The sequence below is a fragment of the Panicum virgatum genome, chromosome 9K (assembly GCF_016808335.1).
Source record: "Panicum virgatum strain AP13 chromosome 9K, P.virgatum_v5, whole genome shotgun sequence".
Classification (NCBI taxonomy): Eukaryota; Viridiplantae; Streptophyta; class Magnoliopsida; order Poales; family Poaceae; genus Panicum; species Panicum virgatum.
The window spans coordinates 66,791,187-66,810,349 of NC_053144.1; the positions used below are offsets into that span (position 1 = coordinate 66,791,187).

Consider the following 19,163-nt stretch of genomic DNA (forward strand, 5'->3'; position numbering starts at 1 on the left):
TCCAGAAAACACAAGATGATGTGTGTTGCGGTGAACATGCCAGCCACAGTACATAATGGCAGACATGATGGGCAAGGGTTTCACTGCATTTGCTTGGCTCTCCCTCACTCAGCAAGGTCTGCTATGCCCAGTCTTGACAAGGAGGAGAATTAACAAGGAAACCAAAGTAAAAAAAGGATAACCAAGCTTAGCAATTTATTTCTGTCGCTACACAACACAGACACAATCAGTCCTATACAGTTGTGCACTCGTACTGAATCAACAAGTAAATTTCCCTCACCTTAAGCCACTCATATATTCCTTGCCAATTCAACCGCACTACCAACATTGTTTCCACTAAGGACCGCGCCACAATGAAAAGCACTCATTTTATACAAACTCTCATTGATTCGGTTAAACTGCAAACAAATAAGAGGGAAGAATAAGGAGTCCTACAACAAGCAAACATAAGATTCCGATACCTATGTTATATATTACCATGATATCTGAAAGCGTGACCCCAGGCAAGGCCATACGGTTTTCTCTAAGGCCAGTTTTAATGGGAGGATTTCGTGACATTAAGTACTATCAATTTTGCTGACATGGTAAGGAGAGAGAATGATGAAATTTTATGGGATGTGAAGAGAGTTTCATCACCATGAAATCAATTATCTAGTTTTCAGTCTAGTTAACTGTGTTCATAAAACTCCCACTGAGACTGGCCTAAACACATAATTCTCTGCTATTACATACTGCCTCTTTTGACAACCAATTTGTAACAATACCGTTCTTCAACAGTAGACTCCCAAGAAAAATAGAAAATAATTAATGCAACCACATCAGTCAATTTCTCTGTTCTACGACTTTTCACATCTAATCTTTTTTTTTTCTTCTTGCAGGCTGCATCAGCAGTGCCGAACTCTTGAATTCTATTCTTGAATGAAAGAAAAATATGGCCCCTCACAGAGGGGAGAAATGTGCCGTTTGAAGGCCACATCAATTGAATCGATATCTCCAAACTTGTCCAAAAACTGTTAACAAGTAGCAAATGTCACCACTCCGATGAAATTGAGATATATGTACTCTAATGTTGTAAGCAGCAGATTTAAAAAATCATGTATTTCTTACGCCCAAATATGAGGGAAATCCCTTTTCTCTCAGATTTTGTTGATATGCCTCTGTCATTGAGATCTGAAAGAAGGTATTTCTGCCCTAAAGAGTCTAGAAACTCTCTGAACAGCATTCATACATGCACTACAGATTGACTTGGCTAGAGATAGGTGGCTATTTTTTTTTCGAAAAGATTGCGGGAGCACCGCTATGTCAGTTAAGAGAGAAGAAGCAAGCAAGTTCTTACAAGTCCGATATTACATAAAAGGATACGAACTCAAACTCGATACAAACGAATTTAAACATTGTCAGAAGGGAGCACAGGTCCTCCGCAGGCTAGTTTCCTGCAATAGGTGGCTAAATTGCAAGCTCTACATTGCTACAATATGTTCTATTTAACATCTAGTATTTAGCAGCATATGTAACAAAAGAACAGAAAAGTAAAACATAAAAAACAATATGATTTTACAAATACAAAAGCATCACCTATAACTGCTCTAAATATCTAGATCATATGCAATAGCTGGGGCATAAGAAGAAGAACACGTCATCACTCAAGAAAAGGTGGGCTTGGAAAATGCATATTCTGAACGCAAGAACATACAGGAGCAGGCAGCTGGAGTTTGAGTCAAAGTGGCTTAACAGACAAACAATGATCAGTGATCATTGTGTGCCAAAAATGGAGTGGCAGGCACATGGATATATATACCTTTAGAACTGACATGAGAGTTCTAAATTCGGGCTCCTATAATGCTACTTAGAGCATGAATTAGCTCAAACCTCACACAGCCCACTCGGAAAACTGACAGCTACCCAGTTCATGGAGGATTTACCACGGTCCACGGTGCTGCGGTAGAACTACTGAAGTGCTCCTCCATGGACAGACATGACCTCTTAAGCCGGTCAGCTTCTGTTTTCAACCCTAAAATCTCTGAAGCATAGTTCATCTTCTCTGAAATAGCAGACTTCATAATGGAGCGGAAGAGATAAGCCTGCAGTTCATGCTGACGGACAGTCATATTTTGAGTAACAATTTGGGCGCCCAGGTGCCTATAAACAGTTTCTTTGTGAGAAATCTTCTTCTTCAAGTCTTTAACAGCGCCTGGCAATCTGGCATGGCCATTCCTTATGTGCAGCAGTGTTTCCACTCATGATCGCAGGCGCCTGACATCGAAACCATCAGCCTCCAACGATGAAAGTCCCTTCATCTTTTCTTGAAAAAGTGCATCATCATCGTGAATACTCAGCCTCTTTATGTTGTCTGCCAGACTGGTGAAAGAGATCATCAAACCCAATGCCATGCCTTCACGAAGCTCTGGAACATGCTGCTGAAACTTAGAAAAATTTGGCCGCTGCGGTATGTTACGGAAAACTTCCATTGATTCAAGGTACTCCCACATCGAGGAGGTCTTCATGAATGGAAGATTCTCGATAGCCAATGATTCTGCCAAACACGTGTATTCTTGATGAACCGCCTTGCCCGTACCATCGCCTTTGTCATCGTCGTTGTTCAGTTCAGTGGCTGTGAAATTGTTGAAGTTAGCTAATTTTAGAGATTCATGCAGCAAGGAAATGTGGGAAGTTAGTAGGCAAAACATACATTCTTCATCCGTAGCTGCAAGCTTGCTGCCTCCAACTTTTTTATCAGCCAACCTTTTCCTTTTATACACCTACAAATGTAAGGAGCAATCATGGAATAGTAGAAAAACTTAATCTTAGTCAGTACTATGGCTGAAAAGAGTTAAAGAGATCGTGTTAGCAACTTAAAACTCACAATTTTAATGGTCCTTTCTGATAGCTCCGGTGTTTGAGAAACACTCTCCTTCAGTCTTTTCTTGGATAGATCAGTTCCAGAAAATGATCCAGAATTGATGTTCTGTTCACTACTCGATGCCATGATAGCAGAAATGGACCTTGAACGAGGTCGATGCCTTCTATTAGCATGTTTCTGAAATAGAAAAGATATCACACCATCATTAAGATATTCTTGATAACAAAAAATATTAACTTATCAATACACCAGAGGTCCAGGAATTTGGAAGCCCATAATTTGTGCTGGTTGAACTAGTAACTATATGAGGTCATTCTGACAATAATTTGTGCTGGTTGAACTAGTAATTATATGAGGTCATTCTGACAAAACACCTTCATGATCTTGAAGCACATTTTTCAGAAGAAGTTTGGAAAACAATTAGAGCATTGCCTTCTGACAAAGCTCTTGGTTCCGACGGTATGACAGGCAAATTTTATAAAGTTTGTTGGCAGATTATAAAGCTGGACATTATGGCTGCAATTTCTGCTGTTTGGAGCAGAAAGTTTGCTAATTTTGAGCTTCTAAACTCAGCCTTTATCACTCTCTTGCCTAAGAAGGAGGATGCCTCTAACGTCAAGGATTTCAGGCCCATTAGTTTGGTGAAGTCTTTTGCCAAACTTGTAACAAAAATCCTTTCCAACAGACTGGCAGGTTCTCTAAATCAGTTGGTCTCTCCTAATCAGAGCGCTTTCATCAAAGGTCGCTTCATTCTAGACAATTTCATGCTGGTCCACCATACTACAAAATTCCTACACAATCAGAAACATGCTCGTATTCTTCTCAAATTGGATATTAATAAGGTTTTTGACTCAGTTTCATGGCCTTTCCTCCTGGAAGTTTTGAAACAGTTGGGTTTTGGACCAATTTGTTGTGATATCATAAGTGGGCTGCTTCGAACATCCTCCACTCAAGTACTACTTAATGGATCTCCAGGAGAAAGGATACATCATCAGCGCGGTTTAAGACAGGGGGACCCTTTGCCACCCATGCTTTTCATTCTAGCCATGGATGTGTTTTGTCATTTAATAAAGAAAGCTGCAAATGAGCAGATGTTACAACCACTTGCCAGAAGGGCATTACAACATAGGATCTCCTTATATGCAGATGATGTTGTGCTTTTCTTGAGACCTTCGGCCAGTGATATTGAAATTACTTTGCAGCTCTTTGGTAATGCTTTTGGGCTCACAACTAATCTCCAGAAAAGTAGTGTTCTTCCCATACAATGTACGGAAGATGACAAATCATTCTTGCAAGAATCCCTGCCATGTCAAATCTCTGAATTCCCTTGCAAATATCTGGGAGTTCCTCTTTCCCCGTACAAAATCACTAAAGCACAGGCACAGCCCATTGTTGAAAAAAATAGCAGACAGACTCCCAACATGGAAGGCTGATTTGCTTACCAAAGCTGGTAGATTGATTTTGGTACAGTATGTGCTCACCTCAATGCTCATTTACATTCTCCTGGCACTCGAGCTACCACCTTGTGTTTTAAAGGCAATTGACAAGATAAGAAGAGGTTTTCTGTGGAAAGGCAGAAAAAATGCTAGAGGAGGGCATTGTCTGCTTACTTGGCCAAAGGTCACAAGACCAATTTGTTTGGGGGGCCTTGGCATCTCCGATCTCCAAAAATTAGGGTCGGCACTGAAACTCAGGTGGCTTTGGTTGCAGAAAACAGAGCCTAAAAAGGCATGGGCTTTCTTCCCCATTCAAGCCCAGCCCCAGGTCCAGTCATTCTTTGCAATGGCTGTTGAAACAATAACTGGGAATGGAAAAAATACCCGTTTTTGGACGGATAGATGGTTGATTGGTCAGAGCTTAAAACAGTCCCTGCCACATTTATTCAATGCAATAGCAGTAAGAGCAAGAAAAAGAACGGTCTATGATGCTATCACTGATGGAAGATGGATTTCAGATATTAGAGGAGCTTTAAATGTGCAGGTTCTGATTGAATATCTTCACCTGTGGGACCTTCTTTCCAATATTGAACTACAGCCAGGGGAGGAGGACACACACATTTGGAGGTTCTCAACTTCTGGGGTGTACTCCACCAAATCAGCCTATGAGGCTCTATTCATTGGAGCCACTCAGTTTGATTCATGGGAAAGAATTTGGAAAAGTTGGGCTCCAGGGAAATGCAAGTTCTTCATGTGGACTGTGGCACATAATCGGTGTTGGATAGCAGATAGACTTGCTAAAAGGGGCCTTAACCACCCACCGAATTGCCCACTTTGTGATCAGGTTGGGGAAACAATTGATCACTTGTTGGTCTCTTGTGTTTTCACCCGACAATTTTGGTTCTGCATCCTGCAGCAGTTTGGGCTGCAAGCTACTGCGCCACAGTTGGATGATCGCTGTTTTATTGACTGGTGGGCCGGAGTTAGCAGCAGGTTTTCTGGTCAGGTTCAAAAGGGAGTTAATTCCATCATTATCCTAGGATCTTGGTTAGTGTGGAAGCACTGTAACTATTGTGTGTTTGATGGGGGAACCCCTAATTTACCCCGGGTCATGACAACCTTTAGAGAAGAAGTCCAGCAGTGGTCTGTAGCAGGGGCTCGAGGAGTTTCCTACCTCCTTGCCCTAGCTCCTACCTCCTAGTTGCTCTGGGCAGGTGGTGTGTGGTCCGGTCCTGTAGGAGTCAGTTTGTGTAAGAGATAGTTTTGTTTTTCTTAGGGTGTGTTACAGACCCTCTATCCCTGTAACCTTTTTGTTTGGGAGGCTCTTTTCCTCTTTTTTATCTTCTTAATATATTGATGCGCAGCTCTCCTGCGCATTCGAGAAAAAAAAAACTATATGAGGTCATTATAATTGAAATGAATGAAGGAATAAAGTATTTTAACCTTGATTAAAAGAAGAAAATATTCAAATGATGACATGAAAGAAGCATTAAATGTCCCAACTATTTATTAAGATGTTTGGTTTTGTAACAAAGAAAACTTAATTTCATGTCCAAGCTGAATTAAACCAATTATTAAGATCAAACAATAGATGCAAACAATGCACAAAGATACATTTGAGAAAATGGACAATATCCGAAGCTAGTTAAATACTCTTGCAAAACTTAACCACACTCAAGTAAAAACGACAAAGCAGGTTTGACTAAAATAAACTATGTAGCACGGATACGGATACGCGTATCGGTATCGGAAGGATACAGATATGCGGATACGGCAATTTCCTAAAAAATCCGATACGCGGATACATTTCACTATTTTTTAAATAAATAAATAATGGCACATATTAAATTTGTGAAAGTAGTAAATTACCTTGCAATAGCAATTACCAGCAAAAACAAGTGCAGGACATCAAATTCGCAAATCACAAGTGCAGACTAGTAAAATACTAGTAGAGTTCACCATAAATCCATAACATAGCAGCAGCTAGCAGGTCTCAAATTCTCAAAAATAAAGTGCCAATACTTAACTACTTAAGTTCTATTACAGCATAGCAGCATGCCTCAAATTTTCAAACACAACAGTCTCAAATATAGAAATTAATAAAAGCAAAAGGCAATAAGGCATTCAGGCTTGCAAGTTGCAATTCAGGATCGCATCAGGTTCCTATTCCTCATTTGTTTCATTGTCATCAACCTGCGAAGCATCAGCTTCCAAACCAAAAGTCACAGATTGCAATTCAGGTTCATCAAGGGACAGGTCAGCCACTTCAAGAACGCCAATACCACCAAGTGAATCAAAAGAATCCCCTCCTACATCCCACATCCTTGTCTCTCCTGTCTTGTATGCATCAGTTCTTCTTGACAGATGTCTCAGATTTGAGTGCACAAAGTGGGGAGAAAAGAAATAGAATAGATCGAGAATGGAGACATGAAGACGAAGTGGGGAGCAAAGAAATCAAGCAAGACGCAGCCGCGAACTTAAGAACAAGAGGAGATCGAGAAGGGGGAAGGGGATTAACTCACGGGAGTTCGCCTCGTCGTAGGGGCCTGGATCCGTCATTGGCGGCCGGCGAGCAGGGACGGAGGCTCGTCGCCGGCGAGCAGAGGCGGAAGCTCGTCGCCGGCGGGCGGCGAGCGGGGTTGCGGTGCGCCAGCGTCACCAGGCGGACCTGCAGCGCGAGGAAGTCTGGGCGTCGGGGCGTGCGGGTCTACGGGAGGGAGGCTTAGGCGTCGGGGGGATATTTAACTATTTGCCACTCTTACGGTTGGCACCTCCTCGTTTGCCATTCTTCCAAACGAACCTAATTTTTTGCCACCGTCTTCTACCCGAAGCTAATGTTTTGCCATTTTGTCCAACGTGGCGCACCAGATCAGCTGGCCAGAGTGGAGGGGGCACGCGAAAAGACCCCTTTGCCCCACCGTATCCCAGCACACATTGCTCCCTCTCCTTCTATCTCTATGACTGGTGGGACCCACCATGTTCTTGAACCGCTGTCCTCTCCTTCCTTTCACCTACGTCGTCCGGCCACCTCCCTCCAAGCAAGAAGCCAGCTGCTGCAGCTAGCGCCTCCCCGCCATCCCGCTCGCCGCACGCCGCGCCGCTGCTCCCCTCGCGGCTTGCCGCCCCGCCGCTCGCTCGATACGTATCGGCCCACGTATCCAATATTCGCAAAAAACAAAAAACCGAATACTCGCAGGATACGTATCTGTGGCGTATCCGATACGTATCGGATACGCGATACGGCACCAAACTGACGTGTCCGTGTAACTTAGAAAATAAATGGGGAGAACACCGAACCGTTTAGGCCACAACGCGGGCTTAGGCTGGGAGACCCTCTATCTCCGTACCTCTTCATCCTATGTGCAGAGGGTCACTCTGCTCTAATTAAAAATGCGGGGAAAACTGTAAAAAATGGCAGCATTAATGGAATTCATATATGCAGGGGTGCCCCTAGTGTCAGCCATTTATTTTTTTGCAGATGATACCCTGATGCTGATCAAAGCAACATCTAGTGCTGATTGCTTGCAGCAAATTTTGAACCTGTATGAGGATGTGTCCGATCAAATGATAAATAAGGAGAAAACTTTTACTTTGTTAAGTCCAAATACAGTGTCACATGTGAGGGATGAAGTAGCAGCAGTGCTAGGCGTTGGGCATACTACCAAGAGCGAGAAGTACCTAGGCCCACCAGTATATATTGGTAAGTCAAAAGAGGCGCATGTTTGAATACGCAAAGCAAAGGATCTGGGCCAGAATTAAGGGCGGCAAGAGAAACTCCACTCGAAAGCAGGAAAGGAAATTATGGTCAAAGCAGTTGCACAGACCATTCCGACCTATACCATGTCATGCTTTGATCTAACAAAGGGATTATGTGAAGAAATTTTGTCAATGATTGGAAGGTGTTGGTGGAGCCGACAAGATAAAGTAAACAAAATTCATTGGGTAAGTTGGGAGAAAATTACAAGACCAAAATGGAATAGTGGTCTGAGGGCTATGGAGACATTCATGTGTTTAACATGGCCATGTTAGCCAGGCAAGCGTGGCGGTTAATAGTGTCTCCAGAGACCTTGTGTGCTCAAGTCCTTCGTGCAAAATATTTTCCAGTAGGAGACATACTTGAGGCTAGGCCAAAGGGAGGAATATCCTACACATGGCGAAGTGTCTTAAAAGGCGTGCAACTAATAAAGAATGGACTGAATTGGAGGATCGGTAATTGCAATTCAATTAATATTTGGAGGGATCATCCTTGGATCCCCCGAGGACAGACAAGGAGGGTCATCACTCCTAGGGGTGCATCCATTTTAAAAAAAGAATAAAATTCACCAGAGGTCCACCAACTTGTAAGGGTGTGTTATTTAAGTCCACGAACTCTAAAAGTGCATTTTTAGGTCCATCAACTTATAATTTGTGTCATTTAGGTCCATAAACTTTGAAAACATAGGTCCATAGACTTTGAAAGTGCATTTTTTGGTCCATAAACTTATAATTTGTACTACTTAGGTCCATAAACTCCAAAAGTGCATTTTTAGATCCAGAACTTTCATCCATGACCAGTCATGTGGCCAGACACGCCCACAAAAGGTTGTTTTGTTGTCCATGTATATCTTTCAACCGCTCACCGAGAAGGCGAGAACCACTCTAGATTGTCCCAACTCTAACGTCGTCACAATATTTTTCACCACAACACCTGGCGCCACCATATCCGGCTACCCGCACCACGGAGAACATAATATCCCCTACCACGGTACACATGTTGTTGAGTCTCTATGTGACATTCTCCATCTTTCCCAAGCCATCATCCCCTCCTTTCCACCCATATTACAGGGTCATATCTAGATCTAAGCTTCCGATCTCAGTAATGACAGTCCGTAAGCTCCTCTTTAAATCCTAATATATGTCAATAACCTCCAAAATAAATCTCACATCCATCATATCTCCTCTCCATATGCTCTTGATTCAAAATTGGAGCTCAAATTTCACCCTTCTTGCAAAGCCCCAGCAACGTGTGAGCACCGTGCGATATCAGTGCATGAAGGCTAAGTGGAGGAGTATGGACCTAGATGACACAAATTCTAAGTTTATGGGTCTAGAAATGGACTTTCACAGTTTGTGGGCCTAAGTAATATAAATTACAAGTTTATGGACCTAAAAAAATGCAATTCGAAGTTGATGGACCTAAGTGACACCCTCCCACAAGTTGATGGACCTCTGGTGCATTTTACTCTTAAAAAAAGTCTTAGAATTGATCAACCCGGCCGGTTCCAGGGAATTGGGATGAACAGCTAGTACAGGAAACTTTTTTTTTTTTGAAGAAAGGTTTCCCTGCTTTATTCCATGGAACAAAGCACACAGGAAACTTTTTTGTGGAAGATGCAAATATCATTTTGCCACTACCGCTCGCAATGTTTATAGCAAACATGGCCATTCCAAAAGTTATTAGAACACAAGAAATTAGTAAAAAAAAGTAATTTAATATTCCATACAAGCAAAGAATACTACTGTACTAGTGACATTTAATTTGATCACCCAAGTAGAAGGAGCCAGATCGCTTACCGCCTCTGCAGCCGGGACCCTGCGCCCTCCCTGGAGCATGCGGTTCGGCCGCAGCGCCTCCTCGTTGAAGCCGGCGAAGCCGTATTCGTCCCCCTCCGGGTCCTCCCCAGGGTCCTCCCCCGCCGCAGCCTCGTCCCCCGGCTCTGCGCGGGCCCCGCCGCGCCCCATTGCGATCGAGGCCGATCTGGAGGTCGTGGGCGTTCTTGTTCTTGGGTGCTCGGTCGACGGCGGGAAGGGTGCCGAGGGCGTGGAGCTAGATTCGCTGACACTGACGCCGATCTCCTAGGTCGTCGGAGGTCTCGACCGGTGGCGGGAAGCCGTCTGCTTTTTTTTTTGAGCCGATGGGAAGCAGTCTGCTAACCAAGGTGAACGACGATCTGGGCCTTTGGACGGGGAGACTAATCCCGTCGGGCGGCCCAAAGCACAATCTGAGCCCAGGTGGCCATAATTGGGCCGAAAGCATGATCTGCTGAAATACTCTTGGGCCTAGCGGACCGGCTTCCAAGCGCGTTTAGACAACAAGACGCTGCAGCCTGCAGAAACCTCCATATTCATTTCTGTCTATTTTCCGCAAGTATTTTTTCCGCAAGTATTTCTGTACATTCTGGATCCTTGATTTTTTTCGAAACATACATCCACGTACACTTTTACCTCTATAAATACACGCATGCAAACTATCTCTACGAGCACCTTTGAAAACCTGAGCCGGCCGATCCGGATTGACGAAATCATCACGTAGCGTCTCACTACCGACTGACACGTCGCCTACCACTAAGTAGCAATTCACTGTTGAGATTTAATTTGTACACGACCAAACAAATTATGCAAGGATTTTTTTTTCTATTATAAAGGATCCCTCCCTATCATGCAAATTTGACACTCTACATGGTCCTTCCTCATAGCAACTCCAACAGCTTCTCTAAAACAAGTTGGATAGCTAAAAGTGACCAAACAAGAGAAAAAATTGGATCCAACAACTTCTTCATTTGTCCATCCTAGCTATCATGTTAGCTATACCCAACCCGTCGTGAGCTATTTTTGCCTCCCACCTGGCTTTGCTATTCTGCCCCATCCTCTCTCCTTCCTCCTGAGTCCCGACCGCGCCGCACCGGCCCCGCCATGCCCGCCACCGCCGTGCCCCGCCTGCCGCCGCTGCCGGTCCCCGCCTGCTGCGCCGCCGCGCCTCGCGGCACCAGTCCCTTGCTTGCCGCCGCCGGTCTCCACCTCCAGTCGCCGGGCCTCGCGGCGGCGTCTCCTGGCGCGGCCCGATCCTCGCGCTCCCACTTCTGGCCTCGCTCCGCCGTCTCCCGCTGCGCCCCTACTGTGCGGCCTGGTCCCGCCGTGCGCTGCCTCGCCTCCGGCCGGCCGCTGCTGCCCGCTCGGTTCCCACCGGCACTGCACCTCGAGCCTGCTCTCCGCTGACGACGCGGGCTCCCACCGCACCGTCAAGGGGCGCGAGCTCCAACCCGGCGCGGGTGGAGCAGGTGGCCGCCGCGGCTGCTGCCGCGGACGGGGACTGCCTCCGCCACGGAGGCGGCGGCACGGACGGCGGACGGAGAGGCGCGGCCATGATGATTGGGGATTGGGACACTGACATTCAGGTTCCACAGAATGGAGCGAAGTATGGAGAGAATATGAAGAACGGAATATAGCTAGGCTCTTGGTTCTTCAACTCTTTGGCTAGTTTTTTATTTGTTTACCTAATCTGTTACCTAGCCTTTTAGCTAGAAATTATACCTAATCTCTTGAAGTTGCTCTGTTGAAACATCGAAACAGAAAAGAGGTCGATTTCCATAGGCATTACTGCATTAGCCACTCGATCACTAACCCATTCTTTTTTCTTCCCAAGTCAACCGCATTAGGTGCCCTTATCTCCATTCTGCTGCAGCCTGCAGCACAGACCACGGCACAGTGCAGTAGTGCTACTGCATCGCTGTTGACGATCAAAATTGGCACTGGTCGAACAGACTGGTCTGACCGGTGCTTGAGAGCGGTCTGACCGGTCTGGACCATGTAGCTGGTCTGGCAACACCGACCGGTTAGACCGGTCTACTTGGAATCCGAGTACAACTAGAACTCTTTGTAGATTTAGATCTGTAATTAGATTTCTTGCGGGATAAGTTCACCCCACCCTATAAATATAAAGGGCCACGGCCGATTAGGGTATCCAATCGATCAAATCAATACAACTTTTATCTTTTTACTTTTCTCTTGCCCTAGCTTTTACAATCTACTATTTGTTGTTCCTCCGTCGTCTCTACGTCGATTGAGGGCGTTCTAGGTGGCCTGCCGACCCTAGAACAACCCTACGTGCGCCTGCCCCGACGGGTCTTCCCGGGCTAACATTCGTAGGCTTCGTCACCGTTCTGCCGGCGGCGACCGGTCTGACCGCTCCAAGGGACCGGTCTACGCAGGAGGCGCTGCAGCGAGCTGCCTCTTCACGCCGCACGTTCGTGTGCGTTCGTGTGTTGATCCTGAAAGGCGTCAACATACTTTTTGGCGAATCCGCTGGGAAAAAAAATAAATCGGTTGCCATGGCCGGTATTCCTAAACCTGGTGAAGTTGGTTCTGCCAATATCCGGAGGCCGAATGTTCAACAACTTCCGCCGAGCATCAGCAGATTCTTGATGACATCCAGAAAAAGATCAGAGAAGAGAAGGAGAAGGATATCCAGAAGCTGGAAGAAGAAGCCATGAACCAGTACATCTCGCACTTCTCTATCGATCGACAAGGGAAGGTCACTACGGATGGCGCCTTCGATGTTTCACAATTTGAGGTAAATTTTGATGAGAACAAGCAGCCTGTCCTTAATTCTGAAATAGCTAATGCTATAGATGATGTTGTTTCTTCTCATGTGAATAATAAGTTGGAATTTATTGGTCAAAATATGCATGATATGTTTGATGACCGTTTTAGCCGAATTGAAATACATCTTGGTATGAAGTCTGTCGGTAATAATGCGTCTACATCTAATACCGATAAGACAATTCGTGGTTCGACAATTCCAACTAATAATGCTATTGTGACTAATTCGGCTAATCAGCAAAGCCGAATTAATTATAATGCATCACCTCATGCCAATGTGCCATATGGGGTAGTAAGTTCGTTGCGACATTCCACACCGCCGAACTTTGCTCAACCTAGTAGTACACAGATCACAAATCGGCTTAACGCCGATGATGTTGGATCAGGTAGTATCAAAGAGGAGGTGATTAAGATATTTCGACAAACTTTTGGTATAGAGCCTAAAGCCAAATGCCGATCTTATCAAAGGCCATACTCTGAGAATTACGATTATGTTGCATATCCTCTAGGGTTTAAAATTCCTGAATTTGTTAAATTCACTAGTGATGATAGTAGAACTACATTGGAGCATATAGGTCAATTTATTATACAATGTTGTGAAGCTAGCACTAATGATATTTACAAATTGAGGTTATTTCCTTTATCTCTATCGGGTGCTACATTTACATGGTTTATTTCATTGACACCCAATTTAGTTTCAACTTTTGCTGATTTAGAGCAAAAATTTTATGATTATTTCTTTAGTGGTGAAACTGAATTGAAATTGTCACATCTGACATCGGTTAAGCAAAAGATACATGAAGGTGTTTCTGAGTATATTAGAAGATTTAGAGATACTAGAAACCGATGTTATAGTTTGACAATTTCTGATAGAGATTTAGCTAATCTAGCTTTTGCTGGTTTACTTGATTTTCATAAAGCAAAGCTAGAGGGACAAGAATTTCTAGATGTTAGTCAAATCTTACAAAAGGCTCTGGGTAATGAAAGCCGAGCTAAAGAAGCTAGAGATTCTCAAAAGTCCAATGAAAAACCTAATCGTCCTGTTTATGTGCTCGGGTGTGATTCCAATTGTTCGGACGATGAAGGTAAAGATGTTTACACCGCTGAATTTGTTTGGTCCTCTAATGATAAACCTTGCATTTGCGGTTCTCTTAAGCCGATTCATAAAGATCGGTAAGAAAGATTTACTTTTAGTGTATCCAAATGTGAGAGGATATTTGATGAATTATATAAGAATGGGTACATCAAGATGTCGCATGTCATACCGCCGTTTGAAGAATTAAAGCGGCGAGCTTATTGCAAATTACATAATACTTTCTCTCATGCGACTAATGATTGCAATGTGCTTCGAAGGCAAATTCTATCGGCTGTTAGCGAAGGCCGAATAATTGTTCCACAAATGAAGGTGGATCAGAATTCTTTCCCTGCACATACACATGTGCTTGAATTGAGTAATTCTAAAGTGTTAATTCGGCCAAATCAAGCCGAATCAACAAAAGAAAAAAATATAATTATTGGTGAAGAAAGGTCTGAGCCTTCGAAATCTCATCAGGAAGCTCCAGCAAAGAAGGTCCTTGGAGACTCATTGAAGAATTCAGCGCTCGGGGGGCAAAAACAGAAGAAGGACGCCAGATCTGCTCAGACCAGTCTGGAGACCGGTCCGACCGGTCCATCTGGAATTTCTAAAAAAAAATTCCAGAAACAACAAAAAGGAGAGGCCGAGTTTCAAGCAAATCTTGGCCAAGTATGAGGAGAAAGGAGCTGCTTAGAAACAGAAGAAGCAACCAGATTAAGCTAAAGATACAAATCCATCATCGGAGCATCGTGAGCAATCGGCTTCTCATGTTCAACAAGGTAATAATGCTTTTGCGCCATATTCATTTGGTGGGCCGATTGCTCCATCGTTCTGGTCATATATGTAGGAATATGGGGTAGCAGAAACAAAAAATTTCTACCACATAAACCAGGATTATTGCAGTTATAGATCACGGGATTACCACTAGACGCGCGGTTGCGGAACTTCTGTATCGCGTCGGTGTAGTGCAGATGGAAGCCGGCAGTGCAGTTGTGTGAACCTCCTCTCTAACGGCTCGTCCTTGTGCAGAAGATGCGGCACCTCCAAGTTATCCACACGTACGGGAAGAAGCGTCGCGATCCGGACTGCTAGATCCGCGAAGGCGACCTAGGGCTTGGCGCACAGGAGGGGCAGCACTATTCACGGCGGCTACTATAGCCGCACTGTTCACCCGTGTGGTACTGTTCATGCGCGGGTACTGTAGCACCAATTGGGGTTTTTTAGGCGCCCCCCTTCTATTTATATAGCCCCTTAGGTGGGCTGCCTTGGGCCTCACCTTTGGCGCCCCCTTTTGGGCCTAAAAGGCCCATTAGTGCACCTAAGCCCAGTTTAATTCGGATCTCATCCTTATCAAGCTTCTTTCCCTTAAGTGTGTGACCCTATGGGCTCACATGCGAATAGACATGGCCCGAGTACTCTTACTCGGCCCAATAGTAGACAGTGGCCTCTAGCAAGACATGTCAACTCCTATACGCACACAAAGATCATATCAGACGAGCCGCCACAATATCATATACATGCTGTTCTCTTTGCCTCACGATATTTGGTCTTGCTTGAAGCCGACCACTCTTTCTCGATCCTATGATTCAGAATCCTTGGTTAACTCTTAACCCTAGCATGGCCATGTATTTCTTGATCCGAATCACTCGAGGGGCCCAGAGATATCTCTCTCTTGTAGAGAGGGGCAAATCCCATCTTGACCGACTATGTCTCACAGCATGCTTCTTGACAGACCCGAAAACCACCTTTATAACTATCTAGTTACGGTGCAGCGTTTGATGGTTTCTAAGTAAGTCGGTTCACATCTTGAGTACATACGACGATCTCAGGTCTTAGGACACAGCGTACATATTGTGTAATGAGAAGTCATCATCTCGTATTGGGTCAGTTCAATCTCATGTCTCACATGAGCCCACATTATTAGTTTGATATCCCCATGTCCATGACTTGTGAAACGTAGTCAATCAACTAATACATGTGCTAGTCTAATATTCATGTGTGTCCTCACATGAACTCCGACTAGGAACATTTTAGAATATTCATACAAGTATAGAGCTTCACAAATACTTCACATAAGCATTAATCAATACAAGTTGTCATCCATGAATATTCAAGGTACATTTTATTAACCATGAATACAAGGAAATATGATTGGCTCTAGGGCATATTTCCAACAGTCTCCCACTTGCACTAGAGTCAATCTAAAATGTATCTAATATCCACTGCTCTTGTGTGCCTTTCATGTTTGGGCTGTGGAAGGAGTTTTTGTCAACAGATCTGAAATATTCGGGTCCGTGTGTATTTTGCATATCTTGATCTCACCACGATCGATGAAATCTCGAATGAGATGAAATCGCCGCATAACAGGTTTGCTCTTCTGGTGATTCCTTGGCTCTTTGGCTTGCGCAATAGCTCTACTGTTGTCACAGTAGAGATCCAGCGGGCTAGAGGCATTAGGGAACACACCAAGCTCAATAAGGAACTTCCTTATCCAAACACCTTCCTTCACATCTTCTGAAGCTGCGATGTACTCGGCTTCTGTTGTAGAATCGGCCACTGTCTCTTACTTGGAACACTTCCAGCTAACCGCACCACCATTTACTTTGAACATGAAACCGGACTGAAACTTTGAATCGTCTTTGTCGGTTTGGAAGCTAGCATCAGTGTAACCAGTTACAACGAGCTCCTCCTCACCTCCATAGACTAGAAACACATCCTTAGTTCTTCTCAAGTACTTGAGGATGTTTTTCACAGTTGTCCAGTGACTCTCACCTGGATCTGACTGGTACCTGCTCGTAAAATTTAGAGCATAAGAAGTATCTGGGCGTGTACTTATCATTGCATACATGATAGATCCAATTGCTGAGGCATATGGAACTTTGCTCATGCGCTCTCGCTCACCAGTTGTCGTAGGATACTGAGTCTTGCTAAGATGTATGCCATGTGACATAGGCAAGAACCCTTTCTTTCCATCTTACATGTTGAACCGCTAAAACACTTTGTCAATGTAAGTATCTTGGCTTAATCCTATAAGCCTCTTTGATCTATCTCTATAGATCTTGATGCCCAGTATGTATGCTGCTTCTTCTAAATGCTTCATCAAAAAAATTATTTTTCGGTGAAGTCTTTACAGACTCAAGCATAGGAATATTATTTCCAATCAGAAGTATGTCATCTACATACAGGATTAGAAATACAACAGAGCTCCCACTTTCCTTCTTGTAAACACAAGCTTCTTCTTCGTTTTTAATGAAGCCAAACCCTTTGACTACTTCATCAAAACGAATATTCCAACTCCGAGATGCTTGCTTTAATCCATAAATGGATTTTTGAAGCTTGCATATCTTTCCAGCATTGGTCGGATCGACAAAACCCTCGGGCTGCATCATATACACGTCCTCGGTCAGATTTCCATTGAGGAAAACTGTTTTGACATCCATCTGCCATATTTCATAATCGAAATATGCAGCAATAGCTAGAATAATCCGAACAGATTTAAGCATCGCTACGAGCGAGAAAGTCTCGTCGTAGTCAACTCCTTGAACTTGTCGAAAACCTTTTGCGACAAGTCGAGCTTTATAGATGTGAATATTTTCATCCATATCTTTCTTCTTCTTATAGATCCATTTGCACTCTATGGTTCTCACACCATCAGGCGGGTCTATCAAGTTCCAAACTTGATTTTCCTTCATGGATTCTATTTCGGATTTCATGGCATCTTGCCATCTCTCGCAGTCAGGGTCTGCCATCGCCTCTGCATATGTCGCAGGCTCATCATTGTCTAACAATAATAATTCCCGCGTTGCGCGGAGCCTTGCTGACCTTCGTGGTTGCGGAGGTGCTTCTATTGCCATAGGCATCTCAACTTGTTTAGCTACATTAGCGTCACTTGTAGAGTCTTGTCCTATTGGCTCATCTCGAACTTCTTCGAGTTGCACCGTTCTTCTATTTTTCTCTCCTTTGAGAAACTCTTTTTCTAGGAAAACTCTATTCCGAGCGACAAACACTTTGCCCTCAGATCGATTGTAGAAGTAATACCCTAAGGTCTCCTTTGGGTATCCCACGAATATGCACTTATCCGACTTGGTTGCAAGCTTGTCAGACTGGAGTCGTTTGACAAATGCTTCACAACCCCAAAATTTTAGAAAAGACAAACTGGGAGTCTTGCCAGTCCATATCTCATATGGTGTCTTGTCTACGGATTTTGACGGCACCCTGTTCAGTGTGAAAGCTGCTGTTTCTAGAGCGTAACCCCAAAATGACAATGGTAAGTCTGATTGGCTCATCATTGATCGAACCATGTTCAACAAAGTTCGATTACGTCATTCGGAAACCCCGTTCCTTTGTGGCGTTCCAGGAGGCGTAAGTTGTGGAACAATTCCGCAACTCTTCAAATGATCGCTAAATTTGTGACTCAGATATTCGCCCCCACGATCAGATCGCTAGGCTTTAATCTTCTTGCCACACTGATTTTCAACTTCGTTCTGAAATTTCTTGAACTTTTCAAAGGTTTCAGCCTTATGCCTCATCAAGTAGACATAGCCATATCTACTTCAGTCATCAGTAAAAGTAATGAAGTGTTGATATCCTCTTCTGGCATGTAGGTAAGATTCAAATCATTTAGCCGAGGCCTTTTAGCACTTATATTACAGACATGAGAATCATCAAGATTTAAAATAAATAGCTCATTCTTAATGGACGCCAAAGTCACAACCATATTATTCTTAGAGATCACACAACCATTGTTTTCACTCGCAAAAGAATAACCACCCTTCATCAAACATGAAGGAGACACAATGTTTCGACTCAAACTAGAAACAAAATAACAATTATTAAGCTCCAAGACAAATCCTGATGGTAGGTGAAGTTGCATCGTCTCGACGGCCATAGCAGCAACTCTTGCATTATTGGCGACGCGAAAGTCAACTTCTCCTCTTTCAACGCTTCTACTCTTAGTCCCTGCATCGAATTGCATATGTGAGCAACCGATCCGGTATCAAATACCCATGAATTAACATAAGAGTCAGCGAGAAATATTTCTGTAATATGAACAACAAGCGTACCTGAAGTGGAAGAACGATTCTTCAACGAGGTTAGGTACAGCTCGCAGTTCCTCTTCCAGTGTCCTAGCTGGTGACAATGAAAGCACTCATTATCTGCGGCTGGTCCAGGTTTAGCCTTGGGTGCAGGATTTGGCTTAGGGTTCGCAACCTTAGCCTTGCCCTTTTTCTTCCAAGAAGAACCTTTCTTCTTGAAAGCAGACTTGTTCTGGACACCCAACACATGGCCACCACTTGTGCTTTTCTTGATGTCACTCTCTGCCGTCTTGAGCATGCCGCACAGCTCATTCAAGCCCTTCTCAGCCTCGTGCATGTGGTAGTTCGAGATGAAGTTCCCATAGCTTGGCGGTGAAGAGACGAGAATAAAATCAGTG

The 19,163-nt window shown here is 44.1% G+C and overlaps 1 protein-coding gene across 1 annotated transcript; it reads right to left on the reverse strand.

Annotated features, from left to right (window-relative positions):
* Positions 1–1,384: 1,384 nt before the first annotated feature.
* LOC120647233 (DUF724 domain-containing protein 8-like) lies at positions 1,385–10,169 on the reverse strand. The gene is made up of 4 exons (XM_039923924.1): positions 9,850–10,169; positions 2,864–3,037; positions 2,690–2,759; positions 1,385–2,611 (listed from the first exon to the last, which is right to left on the reverse strand). The coding sequence occupies exons 1-4, from the start codon at positions 10,015–10,017 to the stop codon at positions 2,238–2,240; spliced, it is 786 nt and encodes a 261-aa protein (XP_039779858.1). The 5' UTR covers positions 10,018–10,169; the 3' UTR covers positions 1,385–2,237.
* Between the last annotated feature and the right edge of the window lie 8,994 nt (positions 10,170–19,163).